This window comes from Lagenorhynchus albirostris, chromosome 6, assembly GCF_949774975.1.
Source record: "Lagenorhynchus albirostris chromosome 6, mLagAlb1.1, whole genome shotgun sequence".
Taxonomy (NCBI): Eukaryota; Metazoa; Chordata; class Mammalia; order Artiodactyla; family Delphinidae; genus Lagenorhynchus; species Lagenorhynchus albirostris.
Window position 1 is genome coordinate 82,000,805 of NC_083100.1, and position 20,953 is coordinate 82,021,757.

Here is a 20,953-nt window from a genome sequence, read left to right on the forward strand (position 1 = left end):
TAAAACTTGAAAATCTTTAAAATCTGTAAGTTAGCATAAAATTTCTAATATTACTGTGGCACAAAACTGCATTAATACAAATTATACTCTTTTGTTTGTGTATTTTCTTTTCAAAAACAGTTGAAATGTCATACTTCTAAATTTTTTTTCTCAAAGGAACTTTTATGAGATTTATTTGTATCTGGTTTATATTTTAGATTACTTTGTTAATGAACTTCATCATTAAATATTTATTTTCTTTATTTATAAGTTTAGCAATATATTAATTTAGTAAGGTTCATACCTACCTATCCAGTGTGGATTTTTCTTTTCCAGTTCTCATGAACAACTTAAGCGTTTTTCTCATTGGGTCTATTAAGAGGCAATTCAGACTGTGGCAACTTTGGTTATATTATCTATATTGACATATCCCATCTTTGAGTCCTTGGAGCCCTGAGGGTCTTAAGTTGCAAATGCACACTCACTTGTTGTTTTAAACATCTTCTGAACCTTGTGGACTCTAAATATACTTAAGTTGAACAGCCTAATTTGTACAGACTGTTGTTTTATCAGCTAAGCGTACTAGCATCAGTTTATCTTATACTGACAAGTTTTAGTTGGCAGGGAAAAGGGAGAGAGTGTATGTGTGTGAATGTGTGTTTAATAATGTGTTTGAAAAAAAATATTACTGAATAAATCTTACAAGTCAAAAATATGGACCTTGTGAAAGTGGAAAATAATATAGAGTCCTTGGTTATGAAAGAATTAGGAAAAACTGGTCTATAATATTAAATACTAATGAGTGAGGATGATTAGATCTGCTTAGAATTGAACAGTCTATATTCTTTGGCTCTAAAAGATTGTTTTATGTTATAGCAATAATGATAGATTATATTTTTTTACTGTAAAATCTTAAATATCAATACCAAATTAAAAGTGAAAGTTTGCATTTATTTTGCTCTTTAACGATTCTTGGTTTTTTTCCCATCTTTGTTGAGGTATAATTGACAAGTTAGAAATTGCTTATATTTAAGGTATACAACTTGATGTTTTGGTATACATTGTGAAATACCACAGTCAAGCTATAATATTTAACATATCCATCACCTCATATAGATTTCTTTCTTTTCTCCTTTTTTTTAATTTTGTGGTAAAACAGTTAAGTTCTATCTTCTAAGCACATTTCAAGTATATAGTACTGTATCGTTAACTGTAATCACGTTGCTATCCATTACTTATGCAGAACCTAACTTGTATAACTGAAACTTGATTCTTATTTTGATTTTAAAATAGAGTCAGCTTATGTGAGCACTATTAATTTTGACACAGTTTTTTAAAATTAAAAGTTACGAACAAAATTTAATCAGTGCTTAAGAATACATGGTAAAAGGTAGAATTTTCCCTTATGTCGATGCCCGTCTTCCCTCCTTTCACTACAAAGTAATTATTTGGTTCATAGAATTTCAGACCTTATATATTGATACATGCCAAATTTGTTTTTACATAAAGGATTCAAACCTTAAATATTATTCTTTGGTTTACCTTTTTTACTTTGTTGTAATCGTTAATCTCATATTTTTTCCTAATATAACTGTACAGAATTGTATATCAAAATGATTGACTTTATCCTTAAATCATGATACTGTGTCATGATATAATTAGGTGTGGGTCCTTCCTTCCACCTTCCTCCCCAAATTAACTTTTCCTGGGACTCAGATATTTACTAGCTCGTGCAAGTTTTTCTTGATACTATGTCTAATTATAAGAGTCCATGCTATAAGAACACTTTATAGTTGGTGCTCTCACATTGTCTTTTCCTTTACCTGGATCTGGAGTGGGTCAGTGCTCTGAATCTTTGGCCTCTGAATCCACTTTTGAGTGCGTCACAGACTTTCACCTTTTACAACTCCTGAACTGATTGTCTTGTTGCAACAGTGTGTTTTTCTGATTGCTTTAGTGATCAAATGCAGTCTTAGTATTTAAATGTCTGTGCTTTCCCAGGGCTTTTATTATTCTTATCCCTGCTCACTTTCTTTTCCTAAGACGACTACGTAAGCCCAGATTATACTGTACTGTCATCCATCTTTCTGTCCCTCCCAGCTATGTTGTATTCTGAGATCCTAGAATGGGTATATAAAGGAAGTAGATGGTGACAGTTACTGTGAAGCATAACTCTGGATGACTCAGAAAATGGTAAGCATGTGATGGAGAGTGGCTAACCCTAGGTTTTTGGTCCTTCTTTGCTGATCACTGAATTTAGAGGCAGGATGATAGGAATGAATGTGAACACTCTCCTGTCACCTTTTTGATAATCTTACAGTTCTTTCATAAGGTAGAACTAATACCACTGGAGTTTGTGTCTCTTAGTTCTAATATTTTCTTGCCCTATCCTAATCATCATTTGCCACCTCCCTTTAGGGTATGCTCATAAATGAGCTTCACTTGAAAAAAATATGTCAGCACCATGGCCAGAGGCCCTGTCTGAAAAGGGGGGGTGTGCACTGAAGGAGCTATCCTTTCACTCAGTGCTGACTATCCAGCAAGTTTTTCTAATTCCAAGGTTAAACAAAAGCAATGGTATAGGTGACAGGTCACCTAGGGAATCTCATCCAAGAAATATCTTCAGGATAGACTTGAACCTGGACATCCTGCCTAACTTGAATATTTGTTTTAGCCCTATCCCAAATATGTAAGCAGGGTAAATACCATCTCAGCATGGCAGTATAAGAAAAATCTGTATAAAAGAGCATTTAAAAGGACCATAGCTCAGAATGACCATCATCAAAACATCTACAAACAGTAAATGCTGGAGAGGGTGTGGAGAAAAGGGAACCCTCTTGCACTGTTGGTGGGAATGTAAATTGATACAGCCACTATGGAGAACAGTATGGAGGTTCTTTGAAAAACTAAAAATAGAACTACCATATGACCCAGCAATCCCACTCTCAAGGCATATACCCTGAGAAGACCATAATTCAAAGAGTCATGTATCAGTGTTCATTGCAGCTCTATTTACAATAGCCAGGACATGGAAGCAACCTAAGTGTCCATCGACAGATGAATGGATAAAGAAGTTGTGGTACATATATACAATGGAATATTACTCAACCATAAAAAGAAATGAAATTGAACTATTTGTAGTGAGGTGGATGGACCTAGAGACTGTCATACAGATTGAAGTAAGTCAGAAAGAGAAAAACAAATACCATATGCTAACCCATATATATGGAATCTAAAAAAATTAAAAAGGTTCTGAAGAACCTAGGGGCAGGACAGGAATAAAGACTCAGACATAGAGAATGGACTTGAGGACACAGAGGGGGGAAGGGTAAGCTGGGAGGAAGTGAGAGAGTGGCATGGATGTATATACACTACCAAATGTAAAATAGATAGCTAGTGGGAAGCAGCCGCATAGCACAGGGAGATCAGCTGGGTGCTTTGTGACCACCTAGAGGGGTGGGATAGGGAGGGTGGGAGGGAGACGCAAGAGGGAGGAGATGTGGGGATATATGTATATGTATAGCTGATTCACTTGGTTATACAGCAGAAACACACCATTGTAAAGCAATTATACTCCAATAAAGATGTTAAATAAATTAATTAATTAAATGAAAGGACCATAGCTAATTCTCCTCAAAGGAAATTCCCACAAAGTGCTATAGCTAAGTTCAAGAAAGATCTACCAACTTTCTTAACCTTCCCTGTTTAGTTAACAGAAGGTAAGAATGTTTAGCAGGAAGACTAGGAGATTTAGTATATATACTGCTGCCACTAAGTTATCCCTGGAGCAGCATGAGCCCTCAAGTACTAGTGTAATCCTGCCGGTCAAGCACACTGCAGTGAGCACATTAAGAACTTGTTTCTGCAAGTGCTACTCCTGTGCTCATCAGTGACAAGGGAATGTGTCAGCTTCCCTGAATAAGGCAGAGAAGACTAAAAACAGTAGCAAGGGAATGGGGACTGTAACTAGGATAATATATTTACTGAGAGCATAAAACTTCATCCCATTCGACTAGAACTTAGTCATGAATCTGTATCTTTTCACAGTGGAAGAAGTAGAGACATACAGTTTCAGCTCTAGGAAATACAGAAATACTTAGTTTTCTGGGCCTTTTTTTTTTTGGAAAAAGAATCGTTATTCTTTGCAGATGAGTTTTGAAAAATTATGTCAGTCTTATCCAAGCCTTTTTTGGCTCTGCCAACTCTGATTTTACTGTCCTTTCATCTGATCTTTTCTTTGGTGCCAAGTGAACCTCACCTTTCATTAATCCTAATTCACTGCAGTCACTGTGTTTAGTCTTCTCTTTCTCTCTTAAAGGGCTTGCTGTTGCTATATATATATTTGTATCATCAACAGGGTTAAATATCCTTGGAAGCATACCAGATGAACATAAAATAATAAAGCAAAGTAATACAAATAAAAAACTTTGGGAAATTAACCGTAGTCCTTGCTTCTGCAGTTGTTGACTCTTACCAAGTCACTTATAAAGTTGATATATTAAATATATATTTAGATATTTCTTTTTCAAAGGGCCCTATTGAGCTCTAAATTTCCAAAGCCATCAACTTCTCAAAATACATCTTAATTTAGTTATACAAAGTATGCAGTTTACATTGTTGATCACCACTTCCCTCTTGAAGTGTTGTCCCTCTTGTTTTCTTCCCCTGGTTTTATTGCTCTCTCTTGGATTCTATTCCAGTCTTCAACATCTTTTTCAGTCTCTTACTTTGCTCCTCTTTTTCCATTTACTACTTCTTTTTTTTTTTTTTTTTTTTTTTTTTCAGTACGAGGGCCTCTCACTGTTGTGGCCTCTCCCGTTGCGGAGCACAGGCTCTGGACGCGCAGGCCAGCCTGCTGGACGGGCCCAGCCGCTCCGCGGCATGTGGGATCTTCCCGGACCGGGGCACGAACCCTTGTCCCCTGCATCGGCAGGCGGACTCTCAACCACTGCGCCACCAGGGAAGCCCCTCCATTTACTTCTTAAACATTTATAATACAAGTTTTACTTCCTGACCACATCTCCCTCTTCACTTCTCCTGGGACATTCTGTTCCCCATAGTTTCATCTTTGATTTTTTTCTAACCCCTCTCAAACCCTTCATCGCTGCTCCCCAGCGGTTGATTCTCCATCAAACATGTCTTCTATAAATATGTTTAATTGTTTCTTGTCTTCACACCACTGTGTTAATCCAGACTCATTTTGTTTCTTACATGGACAATTGCAGTTGCCTCCAGTTAGGTTTTCCTGCCTTTGTCTTTCCGTACAGTCACTTAGCCAAAGCTGAAACTCAGGATGACATTACTACTCATCTTCTGTCCATATGCCACAATCTCCCTACGTTGTTCATGATGTTCCCTATAACTGGATTGCTCTTTGTAGCATATTGACTCATACAGTTTAAGCATTCTTTGTAACACTTTACCTTGTTTTTGAAGTATAGTAAACAACCGTTATTCTCTGTTTCATTTAGTGGTGCATTTTGATCATCCCATTAGTATGACTGTATAGTTTCCCTCTTTAGACTGGAAATTTTGTGGTAGCAAGGGTTATGTTTTATCTTGGTGTCTTTGGAATTAACGTAAAGGGATAAGAAGAAAAACAATAGAGTGGAAATTTGATTTTGATTTTTGTTTTCCACAAATAAGACCAGCACCTGTTTAATAATGGATAAATACCAGATAGAGTTCATGAGATACACCAGCCAGTGAGGCACAAGGTTATAGTTAGGTTTTAAACTGCATTGTTCCTTAATTCTGTTTTGATTTTTTTCCTCTAGAGTCTCTCAGAAGATAGGAATGTGCGAGACGTGCTGCAGAAGCATTTCAATGTCAGCAAAAGCCTGCGGTCATTACACACGCTACTGGTTTGTATTAGTTTTATTTTTATCACTCATTTCTTTCACCAGGTAATTATGTTCTGATGGGAATTGGTTAAACCTCTAGATAAACTTTGGGAAAATAAACATGTCTACTACATTAGGTCTTCCAATCCATGAATATGGTACGTCTTTTCTTTTATTTAGTTCTTCTTTGATTTCTTTCATCATCATTTTATAATTCTCACCTCACACATGCTGTACATGTTTACAGTGTATACCTAAGTGTTTAGTTTCCTGTGGAGCAAGTTTAAATGATATTTTGTTTTTAATTTTGGTTTTAGCATGCCCATTATTAGTGTATAGAAATGTGACTGAGTTTTGTGTTGATGTTGTATTCTGCAATGTTGCTGAACTAATTTATTTTAGGACTTTTTTTAACAGATTCTTTGAGATTTTCTATGTAGATAATCATATCATCTGCAAATAAAGAGTTTTATTTTTTTCCTTTCTAATTTGTATATCTTTTCTTTCTTTTTCTTGTCTTTTTTGCAATGGCTAGAACTTCTTACACTATGTTGGATAAGAATGGTGAGGGTAGATAATTGCCAGTCTTAGGGGGAAAGGATTTAGTCTTTTACTGTTAAGTATGATATAAGCTGTAGGTTTTTAATACATGTTTATTATCAAGTTAAGGTAATTCCCATCTATTCCTAACTTGTTGAGAGTTTATTATGATTGTGTTGGATTTTATTAAATGCTTATTCTGTATCAATGAATATGATCTATGACTTTGCTTCTTTAGCCTGTTGATATGTTGAATTACCTTGCTTGATTTTTGAATCTTGAACTAGCTTTACATGCCTGGACAAATCCTACCTGGTCATGGTCTTTCACCCAGTAATTATATCTTAAGCTTAAACAGTATCAAGAAAGGGGTACTTAATTGTTCTGAAAAGTAAAGTTTTTCCTTCTCTTAGAGTATTTGATACTAGTCTAATATTTCTAGAAATTTATTTATTCATTATTACAAAAGGTATGGCAAATACCTTTCAAAGAGAAAATAATTTTGGTTTCCTGAGTTTCTTCTTGATCACTTCCATTTATAATAATAATGGGTATCATTTATTAAAGAGCACATGAGTCAGGTGACCTAGTTACTTTACCAGCGTTATGTCTAGTTATATTAATCCTGTTTTTTAATCTTTGGATGTATTTTATCCTTACCTTTGAGGAAACTGATGCTCTTTGAGGTTAAATAACTTACCCCAGGTCACACAGCTAGTAGATGGCAAACCCAGGACTCAAATCCAGGGCTGTCTGGCTTCAAGCTTATCATAACTGCTTTACTATATGGTTCTGCCACTTTTTACAGATTCTCCATCTCCATTTCTGGTCTTGCTTAGGAAACTTAAGAGTGTTTTCCTCTCTATATACTTTCCCTCTCGTTAGCACATCCCCCTCCCATTTATCAAAACCACACTGCCATTTTCAGCAACAGCTGTCTTTATCACAGAAGTATTACAGGCTAAGAATTTTTAGAGTAGAGATTTTAGTTATTTATTTACCAAAATTAGACTTCATTTACTAGCTTACGGTATATGGAGGATACACACACACATGTATATACATAAACACATACCTTTCATTATTCTGGGAAAATATCTCTGCCTCAGAATTGTCAACATAAAAAACCATTGTTTTGCCAGTTTCCTATATTTTTAATTCAAGGAGATGACTCAATTTTTGTTTGGGGTTTTCTAATTTAAGAAAATTTTTAGAATTGGTGGAAATTATAAAGAAAGGAGAAAGACCTGCCTGAGATTAAATATAGTTTGGATAATTTTTCAACAAAAATAGATCAGTTATACACATAGAAAAAACACCGTCATTGCATAGCCTAAAGTAAATTTCAGGTTGATAAACCTAACTTTATGTAGAAAAACAAAACTTTTTTTTAAATTACAAGAAACATATAAGAGAATATGTTTGTATTCTTGAGGTAGGGAAAGGTTTCTTACAGAAGTTACACAGAGCACAAGTCATAACAAAAAAGATGGTTAAAGTTAATTACATTGAATTTTTAAATGTCTAGACACTGAAAGATACCATAGGTGAAGTGAAGACTGATAAGGAGAGGAAAAATGGAATGTGTATAATCATCAACACTGTCCATAATATATAAAGAGCTTCTACAGTAATCAATAAAGGAATGAACTGACCAGAGGGCAGACAGCAGAAGCAAGAACTACAATCCTGCAGCCTGTGGAACAAAAACCACATTCACAGAAAGATAGACAAGATGAAAACACAGAGGGCTATGTACCAGATGAAGGAACAAGATAAAACCCCAGAAAAACAACTAAATGAAGTGCAGATAGGCAACCTTCCAGAAAAAGAATTTAGAATAATGATAGTGAAGATGATCCAGGACCTCGGAAAAAGAATGGAGGCAAAGATCGAGAAGATGTAAGACATGTTTAACAAAGACCTAGAAGAATTAAAGAACAAAAAAACAGATGAACAATACAATAACTGAAATGAAAACTACACGAGAAGGAATCAGTAGCAGAATAACTGAGGCAGAAGAACATATAAGTGACCTGGAAGACAGAATGGTGGAATTCACTGCTGCAGAACAGAATAGAGAAAAAAGAATGAAAAGAAATGAAGACAGCCTAAGAGACCTCTAGGACAACATTAAACGCAACAACATTTGCATTATAGGGGTCCCAGAAAGGGAGGAGAGAGAGAAAGGACCAGAGAAAATATTTGAAGTGATTATCATAGTTGAAAACTTGCCTAACATGGGAAAGGAAATAGCCACCCAAGTCCAGGAAGCAGAGTCCCATACAGGATAAAACCAAGAAGAAACATGCCAAGACACATAGTAATCAAATTGGCAAAAATTAAAGACAAAGAAAAATTATTGAAAGCAGCAAGGGAAAAACGACAAATAACATACAAGGGAACTCCCATAAGGTTAACAGCTGATTTCTCAGCAGAAACTCTACAAGCCAGAAGGGAGTGGCATGAGAAAGTGATGAAAGGGAAGAACCTACAATCAAGATTACTCTAGCCAGCAACGATCTCATTCAGATTCGATGGAGAAATCAAAAGCTTTACAACAAGCAAAAGCTGAGAGAATTCATCACCACCAAACCAGCTCTACAACAAATGCTAAAGGAACTTCTCTAAGTGGGAAACACAAGAGAAGAAAAGGACGTACAAACACAAACCCAAAACAATTAAGAAAATGGTCGTAGGAACATACATATCGATAATTACCTTAAACGTGAATGGATTAAATACTCCAACCAAAAGACACAGGCTTGCTGAATGGATACAAAAACAAGACCCATCTATATGCTGTCTACAAGAGACCCACTTCAGACCTAGGGACACTTACAGACTGAAAGTGAGGGAATGGAAAAAGATATTCCATGCAAATGGAAATCACAAGAAAGCTGGAGTAGCAATACTCATATCAGATAAAATAGACTTTAAAATAAAGAATGTTACAAGAGACAAGGAAGGACACTACATAATGATCAATGGATCAATCCAAAAGAAGATATAACAATTATAAATATATATGCACCCAACATAGGAGCACATCAATACATAAGGCAGCTGCTAACAGCTATGAAAGAGGAAATCAACCGTAACACAATAATAGTGGGCGACTTTAACACCTCACTTACACCAAGGGACAGATCATCCAAAATAAAAATAAATAAGGAAACAGAAGCTTTAAATGACACAATAGACCAGATAGATTTAATTTTATTTATAGGACATTTCATCCCAAAACAGCAGATTACACTTTCTTCTCAAATGCGCACAGAATATTCTCCAGGATAGATCACATCTTGGGTCACAAATCAACCCCAGTAATTTTAAGAAAATTGAAATCATATCAAGAATCTTTTCTGACCACAGCACTATGAAATTAGAAATCAATTACAGGGAAAAAAACATAAAAGACCACAAACACATGGAGGCTAAGCACTAAGTTACTGAGTAACCAAGAGATCACTGAAGAAATCAAAGAGGAAGTTAAATAATACCTAGCAATGAGTGACAATGAAAACACAACGATCCAAAACCTATGGGATGCAGCAAAAGCAGTTCTAAGAGGGAAGTTTATAGCTATACAAGCCTACCGCAAGAAACAAGAAATGTGTCAAATAAACAATCTAACCTTACACCTAAAGGAACTACATAAAGAAGAACAAAAAAAATCCAAAGTTAGCAGAAGGAAAGAAATCATAAAGATCAGAGCAGAAATCAGTGAAATAGAAACAAAGAAAATAATAGCAAAGATCAATAAAACTAAAAGCTGGTTCTTTGAGAAGGTAAACAAATTGATAAACCGTTAGCCAGACTCATCAAGAAAAAGAGGGAGAAGACTCAAATCGATAAAATTAGAAATGAAAAAGGAGAAGTTAACAACAGAAACCACAGAAATACAAAGCATCCTAAGAGACTACTACAGGCAACTCTATGCCAATAAAATGGACAACCTGGAAGAAATGGACAAATTCTTAGAAAGGTATAACCTTCCAAGACTGAACCAGGAAGAAATAGAAAATATGAACAGACCAATCACAAGTAATGAAATTGAAACAGTGATTAAAAATCTTCTAACAAGCAAAAGTCCAGGACCAGATGGCTTCACAGGTGAATTCTATCAAACATTTAGAGAAGAGCTAACACCCATCCTTCTCAAACTCTTCCAAAAAGTGGTGGAGGAAGGAACACTCCCAAACTCATTCTGTGAGGCCACCATCACCCTGATACCAAAACCAGACAAAGATACTACAAAAGAAGAAAATTACAGACCAATATTACTGATGAATATAGATGCAAAATCCTCAACAAACTACCAGCAAACAGAATCCAACAACACATTAAAAGGATCATACACCATGATCAAGTGGGACTTATCCCAGGGATGCAAGGATTCTTCAATATACACAAATCAATCAATGTGATACACCATATTAACAAATTGAAGAATAAAAACCATATGATCATCTCAATAGATGCAGAAAAAGCTTTTGACAGAATTCAACACTCATTTATGATAAAAACTCTTCAGAAAGTGGGCATAAAGGGAACCTACCTCAACATAATAAATGCCATATATGACAAAGCCACCGCAAACATCATTCTCAATGGTGAAAAACTGAAAGCATTTCCTCTAAGATCAGGAACAAGGCAAGGATGTCGACTCTCACCACTATTATACAACATAGTTTTGGAAGCTTTAGCCACAGCAATCAGAAGAAAAAGAAATAAAAGGAATACAAATTGGAAAAGAAGAAGTAAAAGTGTCACTGCAGATGACATGATACCATACATAGAGAATCCTAAAGATGCCACCAGAAAACTACTAGAGCTAATCAATGAATTTGGTAAAGTTGCAAGATACAAAATTAATGCACAGAAATCTCTTGCATTCCTATACACTAATGATGAAAACTCTGAAAGAGAAGTTAAGGAAACACTCCCATTTACCATTGTAACAGAAAGAATAAAATACCTAGGAATAAACCTACCTGGGGAGACGAAAGACCTGTATGCAGAAAACTATAAGACACTGATGAAAGAAATTAAAGATGATATAAACAGATGGAGAGATATACTATGTTCTTGGATCGGAAGAATCAATATTGTGAAAATGACTATACTACCCAAAGCAATCTACAGATTCAATGCAATCCCTAGCAAATTACCAATGGCATTTTTTACGGAACTAGAACAAAAAATCTTAAAATTTGTATGGAGACACAACAGACCCTGAATAGCTAAAGCAGTCTTGGGGGCAGAAAACAGAGCTGGAGGAATCAGACTCCCTGAGTTCAGACTGTACTACAAAGCTACAGTAATCAAGACAATATGGTACTGGCACAAAAACAGAAACATAGATCAATGGAACAAGATAGCAAGCCCAGAGATAAACCCACGCACCCATGGTCAACTAATCTATGACAAAGGAGTCAAAGATATACAATGGAGAAAAGACAGTCTCTTCATAAGTGGTGCTGGGAAAACTGGACAGCTACATGTAAAAGAATGAAATTAGAGCACTCCCTAACACCATACACAAAAATAAACTCAAAATGGATTAGAGACCTAAATGTAAGACCGGACACTATAAAATTCTTAGAGGAAAACATAGGAAGAACACTCTTTGACAGAAATCACAGAAAGATCTTTTTTGATCCATCTCCTAGAGTAATGGAAATAAAAACAAAAATAAACAAATGGGACCTAATGAAACTTCAAAGCTTTTGCACAGCAAAGGAAACCATAAACAAGATGAAAAGACAACCCTCTGAATGGGAGAAAATATTTGCAAATGAATCAGCAGACAAAGGATTAATCTCCAAAATGTATAAACAGCTCAACAGCTCAATAGTAAAAAAAACAACCCAATCCAATGGGCAAAAGACCTAAATAGACATTTCTCCAAAGAAGACATACAGATGGCCAAGAAGCACATGAAAATTTACTCAACCTCACTAATTATTAGAGAAATGCAAATCAAAACTACAATGAGGTATCACCTCACACCAGTTAGAATAGGCATCCTCAGAAAATCTACAAACAACAAATGCTGGAGAGGGTGTGGAGAAAAGGGAACCCTCTTGCACCGTTGGTGGGAATGTAAATTGATACAGCCACTATGGAGAACAGTGTGGAGGTTCCTTAAAAACTAGAACTACCATATGATCCAGCAATCCCACTACTGGGCATATACCCAGAGAAAACCATAATTCAAAAAGACACATGCACCCCAATGTTCATTGCAGCACTATTTACAATAGCCAGGTCATGGAAGCAAACTAAATGCCCCTCGACAGACGAATGGTTAAAGAGGATGTGGTACATATATGCAATGGAATATTACTCAGCCATAAAAAGGAACGAAATTGGGTCATTTGTTGAGATGTGGATGGATCTAGAGACTGTCATAGAGTGAAGTAAGAAAAAGAAAAACAAATATAGTATATTAATGCATATATGTGGAACCTAGAAAAATGGTACAGATGAACCGGTTTGCAGGGCAGAAGTTGAGACACAGATGTAGAGAACAAACGTATGGACACCAAGGGGGGAAAACCGCGGTGGGGTGAGGATGGTGGTGTGCTGAATTGGGTGATTGGGATTGTCATGTATACACTGATGTGTATAAAATTGATGACTAATAAGAACCTGCAATATAAAAAAAATAAAATTTAAAAATTAAATAAAAAAGACCACCTGAGGACAGATTAAAGGAGTGCAGGCCCTGCATACACCCTGATCCTTATCAGCAACCCTGGCCTTGAACCATTGTTATAAAACTCCTCACTAAATCCTCCCAGGTTGGGACCCACAGTTTTCAAGGGCAGGAGTCTGCTGTCTCCCTCTTTGCCTGGCAAAGCAATAAAGCTATTCTTTTCTACTTCATCCAAAACTCTGTCTCTGAGATACAATTCAGCACCGGTGCACAGAGCCCGAGTTTTTGCATCCCGACCATAAAAAAAAAAACAATAATGAAAAATAAAGGGAAGAACTAAGAATATGAGTGCAAGCAATCCACCATTGTAGAATCCCACATGACTTATAAATTGCAAAGATATTTAACCTCTCCAGTAATTAGGGAAATGGTACAATTTAAACTTAACAGTTAAACCCTTTTTTCTGCCAATCTGGTGGGTGTCAAAAGTTTATGTCTGGGGCTTCCCTGGTGGTGCAGTGGTTGAGAGTCCGCCTGCCGATGCAGGGGACACAGGTTCGTGCCCCGGTCCGGGAGGATCCCACCTACCGCGGAGCGGCTGGGCCTGTGAGCCATCGCCGTTGAGCCTGCGCGTCTGGAGCCTGTGCTCCGCAACGGGAGAGGCCACAACAGTGAGAGGCCCGCGTACTGCAACAATAACAACAACAAAAGTTTATGTCTGATGATATGGTGACTGTTAACGTTTATTGCTGCTAGTAGTGTAAATATGTATAGATACTTTGGAGAGCAATATGGAAAATTAGGTATCTAGAGAGACTCAAATACACAAGAAGGCATGTACAAGATTGTTTATTGCAGCCTTGTTTATAGTCCCTCCCCCAAAATGACAGATACCCATCAATAAGGGAAAGAATAATTAAATTGTGCATATATACAAAGGAATATAACAAAAAAAAGAATAAACCACAATTGACATCTGGACATAGATGAATTCTCATGACAGTTGTTTAGTGAAGAAAGAGTAGCATTAAGTACAATATGGTATTTATATAAAAGTTGAAAATTACTCTGTATTGTCTAGGAATACAAAGATATGTAGTAGAAGGATGAAGACTTGCATGATTTTTTTGCATGGAGAAGAGTAGAGAGTCCAACCAGGGCAAGAGACAGGAGCTTCAACTCTGTAAGTTTATATTTTGTAAGCTGAGAAAGTGGTCATGGATATTCATTATATTATTCTCTTGCCTTTTTATATGTCAAAAATATTTTATAATAAAAGCAAAAAGAAAAGGTAAGAGAAAGGGAAGGAGCTACTGGGTACCTGGATCCCTCCCAGTATGGGGAATGAAGGACAAGGATTACCAAACTTTTTTGTTCAGTTAAAGACCCTGGGCCCTGGTTAAAAAAGGGAGAGAGTTCAAGGCAATAGAAATAAAAGGAAAAATAAACAAATGGGACCTAATCAAACTTACAGGCTTTTGTACAGCAAAGGAAACCATAAACAAAGCAAAAAGACAACCTAAGGACTGGGAGAAAATATTTGCAAATGATGTGACAGACAAGGGCTTAATTTCCAAAATATACGAACAGATCATACAACTTAATAATAACAACAATTAAAAAACCCAATCGAAAAATAGGCAGTAGACCTAAATAGATACTTCTCCAAAGAAGGCATACAGATGGTAACGGGCACATGAAAAGATGTTCAACATTGCTAATTATTAGAGAAATGCAAATCAAAACTACAATGAGGTACCGCCTCACACTGGTCAGAATGGCCATCATTAAAAAGTCTACAAATAACAAATGCTGGAGAGAGTGTGGAATGTAAATTTGTGCAGCAACTATGTTGGTGGGAATGTGAATTCGTGCAGCTGCTATGGAAAACAGTATGGAGGTTCTTCAAAAAACTAAAAATAGATTTGCCATGTGATCCAGTAATCCCACTCCTGGGCATATATTTGCACAAACCTATAATTCAAAAAGATACATGCAACCATATGTTCATAGCAGCACTATTCACAATAGCCAAGACATGGAAACAACCTAAATGTCTATCGATAGATGAATGGATAATGAAGATGTGGTACACATATATACAGTGGAATACTACTCAGCCATTAAAAAATGAATGAAATAATGCCATTTGCAACAACATGGATGGACCTAGAGATCATCATACTAACTGAAGTAAGTCAGAAAGAGAAAGACAAATACCATATACTATCAATTATATGTGGAATCTAAAATATGACACAAATGAACTTATCTACGAAGCAGAGACAGACTCACAGACATAGAGAATAGACTTGTGGCTGCCGAGGGTGAGAGTGGGGTGGTGGAGGGATGGATTGGTAGTATGGGATTAGCAGATGCAAAATATAGGTAGAATGGATAAACAACAAGTTCCCACTGTATAGCACAGGGAACTATATTCAATATCCTGTGATAAACCATAGTGAAAAAGAGTGTATATATATGTATAACTGAATCACTTTGCTATACAGTAGAAATTAACACAACATTGTAAATCAACTATGCTTCAATAAAATACATATTTTTTTTAAAAAAGGAGTTTCTAGTGTTAGTGTCCCAAATATTACATGGCATATACTTACACTAAGAAATTACTCATTGTTTACCTGGAATTCAAATTTAATGAGATGTCATGCATTTTTACCTGCTCACCCTACTTACATGACTAAATTTAAATGCTGAGTCAATTATATTTCAATGAAAAATAAATTTTTAAAAAATTAAGTAAAATTTAGATGTTAGGAAAGTTACAAATAAATAAATCTTCAAATGCAGAAGTTTTTGTTAGTCATTGGACAGAGCACTTGCTACATGGAGGCAACTTGTCCTTGCTTTCAAGGAGAGTTGTTTCTTGGTATAATTTTGTTTTTGTTTTTTTAATTTTTAATACAATTGAATATAAAGTAGCTCACCTCTGTCACTTAAGACTAATAACCTGGATTGGTCGATTGGGTGGTAAGAAAGTTTTTACAAGTCACACTTCTGCCTTTTTGGTTTGGTTTAGTCTGGGGCTTTAAATAGTAGTCTTACTTATTTTTGGTCTCTTCTCGTCACCCTACTCCTAAAGTATTTTTCTTTTGAGGAGTTGTAAACAAACAAGATATGCAAATGGAAAGGGGTAGAGAGAGCAGCAAGAATTTTTTAATGCTTTACATTTATACAGTTACATGACATATGAACTGAAATACTGTATTTTAATAGAGCTAAATATGAGAATACCTTTCCCAGGCATTACTATTTACTCTTTCATAACTCTCTGAATTAAGAAGTTTTGTTAAAGTGCCTAAGTAAATATGCAGTTGTTTTTCTGATCTGCATTTCCTTAGATGCTTGCTTTAAATCGTGTAACACCATCACACCCATTTATGACTGCAGCAGATCTGATGGAGGCAAACCAGCTGTGTAGCATGGACTCTAAAGCAAATATTGTACATGGTGAGAAACCTGCTTAATTAGTAGTTTTTTAAATGTTTGAGTTTATATAATGGTATGATTTTCAAAATTATAATTAACATTGGGTATAGTATTTTATATACAGAATACTTTTATATCCATACGTCCTTTAACTCAGCCCTTTAAAAGGTATTGTTCCTCCCATTTAAAGTGAAAGGAACTCGAGGCACTGCCTCACTTGCTACATTGTAAATCCAGCTGAGACTGTATTGCAGGCGTTCTCATTGCACCAAGTGTTAATGAAGGGCACTGGCTTTTAGCCATTTGGGGTTCACTATCCCTTTTGAGAACCTAATGAACCTTTTCCTCTCCAGGAAATTAAAAAATTAGATATCATTTCCAGGGGATTAGAGATTCTGAATAATCGAGGGCCCTGTGTAATTTTAAAGTTACATCATAATTGCAGCTCTGGTTTATGTGGTTAAGTGTTAGATAGTATTGTCTCGAATCCTTGTACCATCTCTGGAAGTTTAGAACGATCCTATTTTACATATATGAAAACTGAGCTCAGGGAGGTTGAGTAACTTTCTTAAGATTATTCAGATAATAGTGACTGAAACGCATTTGAACCTAGAGGGGTGTCTTGACCTCCCTCCACCCCTCAAAACCATAATCTTTCACTTTATCCTTCTATTTGAAGGAAAGTTATTTCAGTCTTATATATCAGTAAATAAACTATACCTCATAGTTTGTTCCCCTTTTATTATAGGTCTGTCAGTCTTGGAAATCTGTCTTATCATAGCAATGAAACATTTAAATGACATCTATGAAGAGGAACCCTTTAATTTTCAAATGGTTTATAATGGTGAGATGAGACATTGGTATTTTCTAACACTACTACCCCCACTGCTTATTTGAAGCTACTAATGCTGTCATTGCTTTCTGTCCAGAGTTTCAGAAGTTTGTTCAAAGGAAGGCCCATTCTGTTTATAATTTTGAGAAACCTGTTGTCATGAAGGTAAGAGTTTTAATTTTTAAAGGCTTATTTTTACATCTGATTTGATTGTATATATCATAGTTGCACTTTCATTAATTTTGAAACATTAGGTATTATTATAGGAATTTTATTCAAAACAGACCAAAAAAAATCAATCTAAAAATGAAATGTTTGAATCATTCTGAAGAATGCAGCCAGTTCTTTTTACAGTTTTGGGGGTATACTGCCCTCTACTGTCTCTTCCTAGAACTGGCATCGTGCAAAGGATCTACTCGTTACAGTCATAACCCTATACCTTTATACCTCTAAGCTTGGCTTTATAATCTCAGCAGTAAAAAGAGACCGAATGGGTCATTAAGAAAACAAAAAAGAATCTCATTGGTTGGTGAGGGTATACAGAGAAAGTTTTGTTAGGGGTGAGGCATGAGTTTTAAAACTTGAGGAACTTTATTCTAGCATACCATTGTCCACCAGAAATATGAGCCACATAATGTAATTTTAGATTTTCTAGTAGCAACAAAAAAGTAAAACAAAAAAAAGGTGAAATTAACTTGGACAGTAAATTTTATTTACTGTACCAAAATCTTTTGATCTATAGTCAATATAGAAAATTATTAATGAAGTTTATTTTCTTTTGTGTTAAATCTTTGAAATTCTGTGTGTTTACATTTAAAGCACATCTTAATTCACTGACTATTCATTGGAAATAATTGCTCTGTAGATTCCATCAATTATTTTTTTTAGATTCCTTATTTAGCTGAAGTAGATTTACATTATGAAATTGTTTCAAACATACAAATTTTCTAAGTGTTAGTTTTTTAATTAAACTTAATAAAAATTAAATAAAATTAAAAATAGAGTCCCAGATTTCAAATGCTCAAGAGCCCCGTGTAGCTAGTGGTTACCTATTGGACAGTACAGCTCTAGAGGACTTTATGGGAAGAAACACCTTTTTTGATTTTTTTTTTAAGCAGTGGACCCATAGCTTCTTTAGCATCCTTTATAAGGGATTAGTAGTCAATTTTATTTCTTACAGCAACCAAAAAATGTGAGATCAGGGCATTGCCATTTCTTCAAAACAATAGGAAAAGTATTTAGTATACTGGAGGTTGGTTTTTTCCTCCCTTCCTAATGTCCATATTTGTCTGATAGTCATAGCTTGTGGGAGTTGTATGAGTGGAAAGGTTTAGCTGAGCACTTAAATTTTTATGAGTAATTTGAAGCTGCTCATTTCTACCTTTTAATTAAATAAGAAAGTATTTTGCTACCTAGAAATACTTTAAATCTCCTCAGTTTTATTCAGCCAGTACCTGCAGCCTCTAGTATTTTCTCATTTTCAGAAATTAATGGTGTCTGAACTGTTTCTCTTTTCATCAGAAGAATTTTTATAGTACATAAAGAATATATTCCAACAGTATTTTTCACAATGAGGCTTAAGAATAGAAAGCTCATAATCTATTTCAGTGTCTCAGTATTTAATGGTTAGTAGGTCATGATTTACTGGGTTTTTTTTAATACATTAATAAAATACCTGAAACAACAAACATGGTTAGAAAAGACATAATACATGAATGTTGGAGGTAAGAGGAAGCAGACAGTAAAGAGCCCTGTTAAGGTGGGGAAGATGAAAGAAAGGGACTTTCTGACGGGTTGTAGTGGTCTGTCAGACTTCTTAGGGAAACAGGAGCCTGTCTTTTCCTCCATACCTGTACCACTCTGCTGAATCATTTATTTATAGGGTTAGCTGAACAGGTGTACTCCTACAGGTCTTTCCTGCCTCCCTCTCTTTTTACAGCTGTATTAAACTTTTACACAGCAAAGTCTTACAAAGGTAGAAACAAAATGTAAAGGCGAATTTGAGTAACCTAGGCAATTAGTCAAAAAGTACTGGTCTTATCAGATCTTAGGTTTTTATAGAGAACTAGAAACTGTTAACTTAAGTACTAGGAGGAGATATGACATAGAATGAGGTTAGGAACAAAAACCACGTTGTACAAACTGAATTAAGTTTGCCCTGTTTATATTCAGTGATGCAGGGACGGATAACTGTATATAGACACTGCCTCGTGTGATGTGTGAAGTTTTTATGAGGTTAATGAGAGTTGTTTTTGAACTTTACTGATATCTATTAAGTTTTGTTTCCTGGTACTCTATTCCACAACTGACCAAGATCCTGACTGTTCTCTGAGTTAATGTTGTTTACTTTACTTTCCCTATTCAACCTAAACTATTTCTTTCATCTTTCAGGCCTTTGAACATTTACAACAATTAGAATTAATAAGGCCCATGGAAAGAACATCAGTAAATGCACAGAGGGAGTACCAGCTGATGAAACTACTTTTGGATAATACGCAAATTATGAATGCTTTGCAAAAATACCCTAACTGTCCTACAGATGTTAGGCAGTGGGCAACATCCTCCCTAAGCTGGTTATGAATATAACCATGGCTTCAGTTGTGGAGTTTCAGGCATACTTCTCTAAAGAATGTTGTCCTTCAACAAGATATGTTATTACATTTTCTTATATTTATAAAAATGTATTTTTGTATTTATGGGAGACTGTTACACATGTAGCATTATGGCTGTGCCTTGCCTTTGAATCACGGCACATGAGCAGTTACATGATTTATAATTCCAGTAATTTAGATTATGTTGTAGGTAGTTGTTCAAAAAAATAAATATGACTATTTTAGGGATTGAATCATATGCTTATTTAACACTTGTGAAGTATTTATGTGGTACATTTGAAGAGTTCATTTCAACCCAGCAGCCAGATGTTTTTACAAACCTTAAACAAAGCAGTAAAGAAACAATGGTAAGAGTTGAGGTGTAATGAGTAATCTTTTGGTCCTTTGGGAGGTGCTGCAGTTTTTCTGTATTCATGGAAATTTGGGATTCTGTCCCAGACCCACGTCTTCTAGTTCAGGAGACTGATCAGTTTGGCTAGAAGATGGTTTACACGGAAGAAAAAAGCAAAAGGTTTGACCATTTTCTTCCAGGCTTCTTATAATATGGTACTCATACCATCTACAGAAGAATCTTTTGTAGCATGTTTTAAAATGCAGATTCTGGGGCCTGTTCTAGGGACTAGCATTTGTCTTTCTGACACAGGCAGTTTAGGGGATCCTGTGAACCCACCCCCACAGATAATGGAAAGCGTATGACGGTGCTAACTAAACCTGCTTGTATCAAAATGTGGAGCCCTAGGAGGGAGGAACGTGGGAATGGCAAAGCATCAGGAATCCATGAACTAATGCTGGTATATGTTTAAAATGAAATTTAGTAAGCATTCGTTACGTGTTAGTGACTTCATTTATTTAAAAATATTTGATTCTTATTTTCATGGAAGGTTTACTAAAGACAGACTCCCTATCCTTGTGCAGTCTGTAATCCTTTTAACTGTCAAAGACCTTATGATATTTAGTTACTGTTGTTTACAGGTGAGAAAACTAACACAGTAGTGACCCTGTCCAGAGGATTGACAGACCCTGGAATTCA

At 35.6% G+C, this 20,953-nt stretch overlaps 1 protein-coding gene across 5 annotated transcripts in view; it reads left to right on the top strand.

Moving 5' to 3' along the window:
* Nucleotides 1-20,746, top strand: part of ORC4 (origin recognition complex subunit 4) — a 95,469-nt gene extending 74,723 nt beyond the window's left edge. For all 5 annotated transcript variants that reach the window (XM_060152948.1, XM_060152947.1, XM_060152951.1 and 2 more), the window contains 5 exons: nt 5,757-5,843; nt 16,392-16,500; nt 17,228-17,323; nt 17,409-17,476; nt 19,703-20,746. In XM_060152948.1, coding sequence (XP_060008931.1) covers nt 5,757-5,843; nt 16,392-16,500; nt 17,228-17,323; nt 17,409-17,476; nt 19,703-19,891 — 549 coding nt within the window. In that variant the 3' untranslated portion in view covers nt 19,892-20,746. The remainder of the gene's footprint in view (nt 1-5,756; nt 5,844-16,391; nt 16,501-17,227; nt 17,324-17,408; nt 17,477-19,702) is intronic.
* Nucleotides 20,747-20,953: the final 207 nt, after the last annotated feature.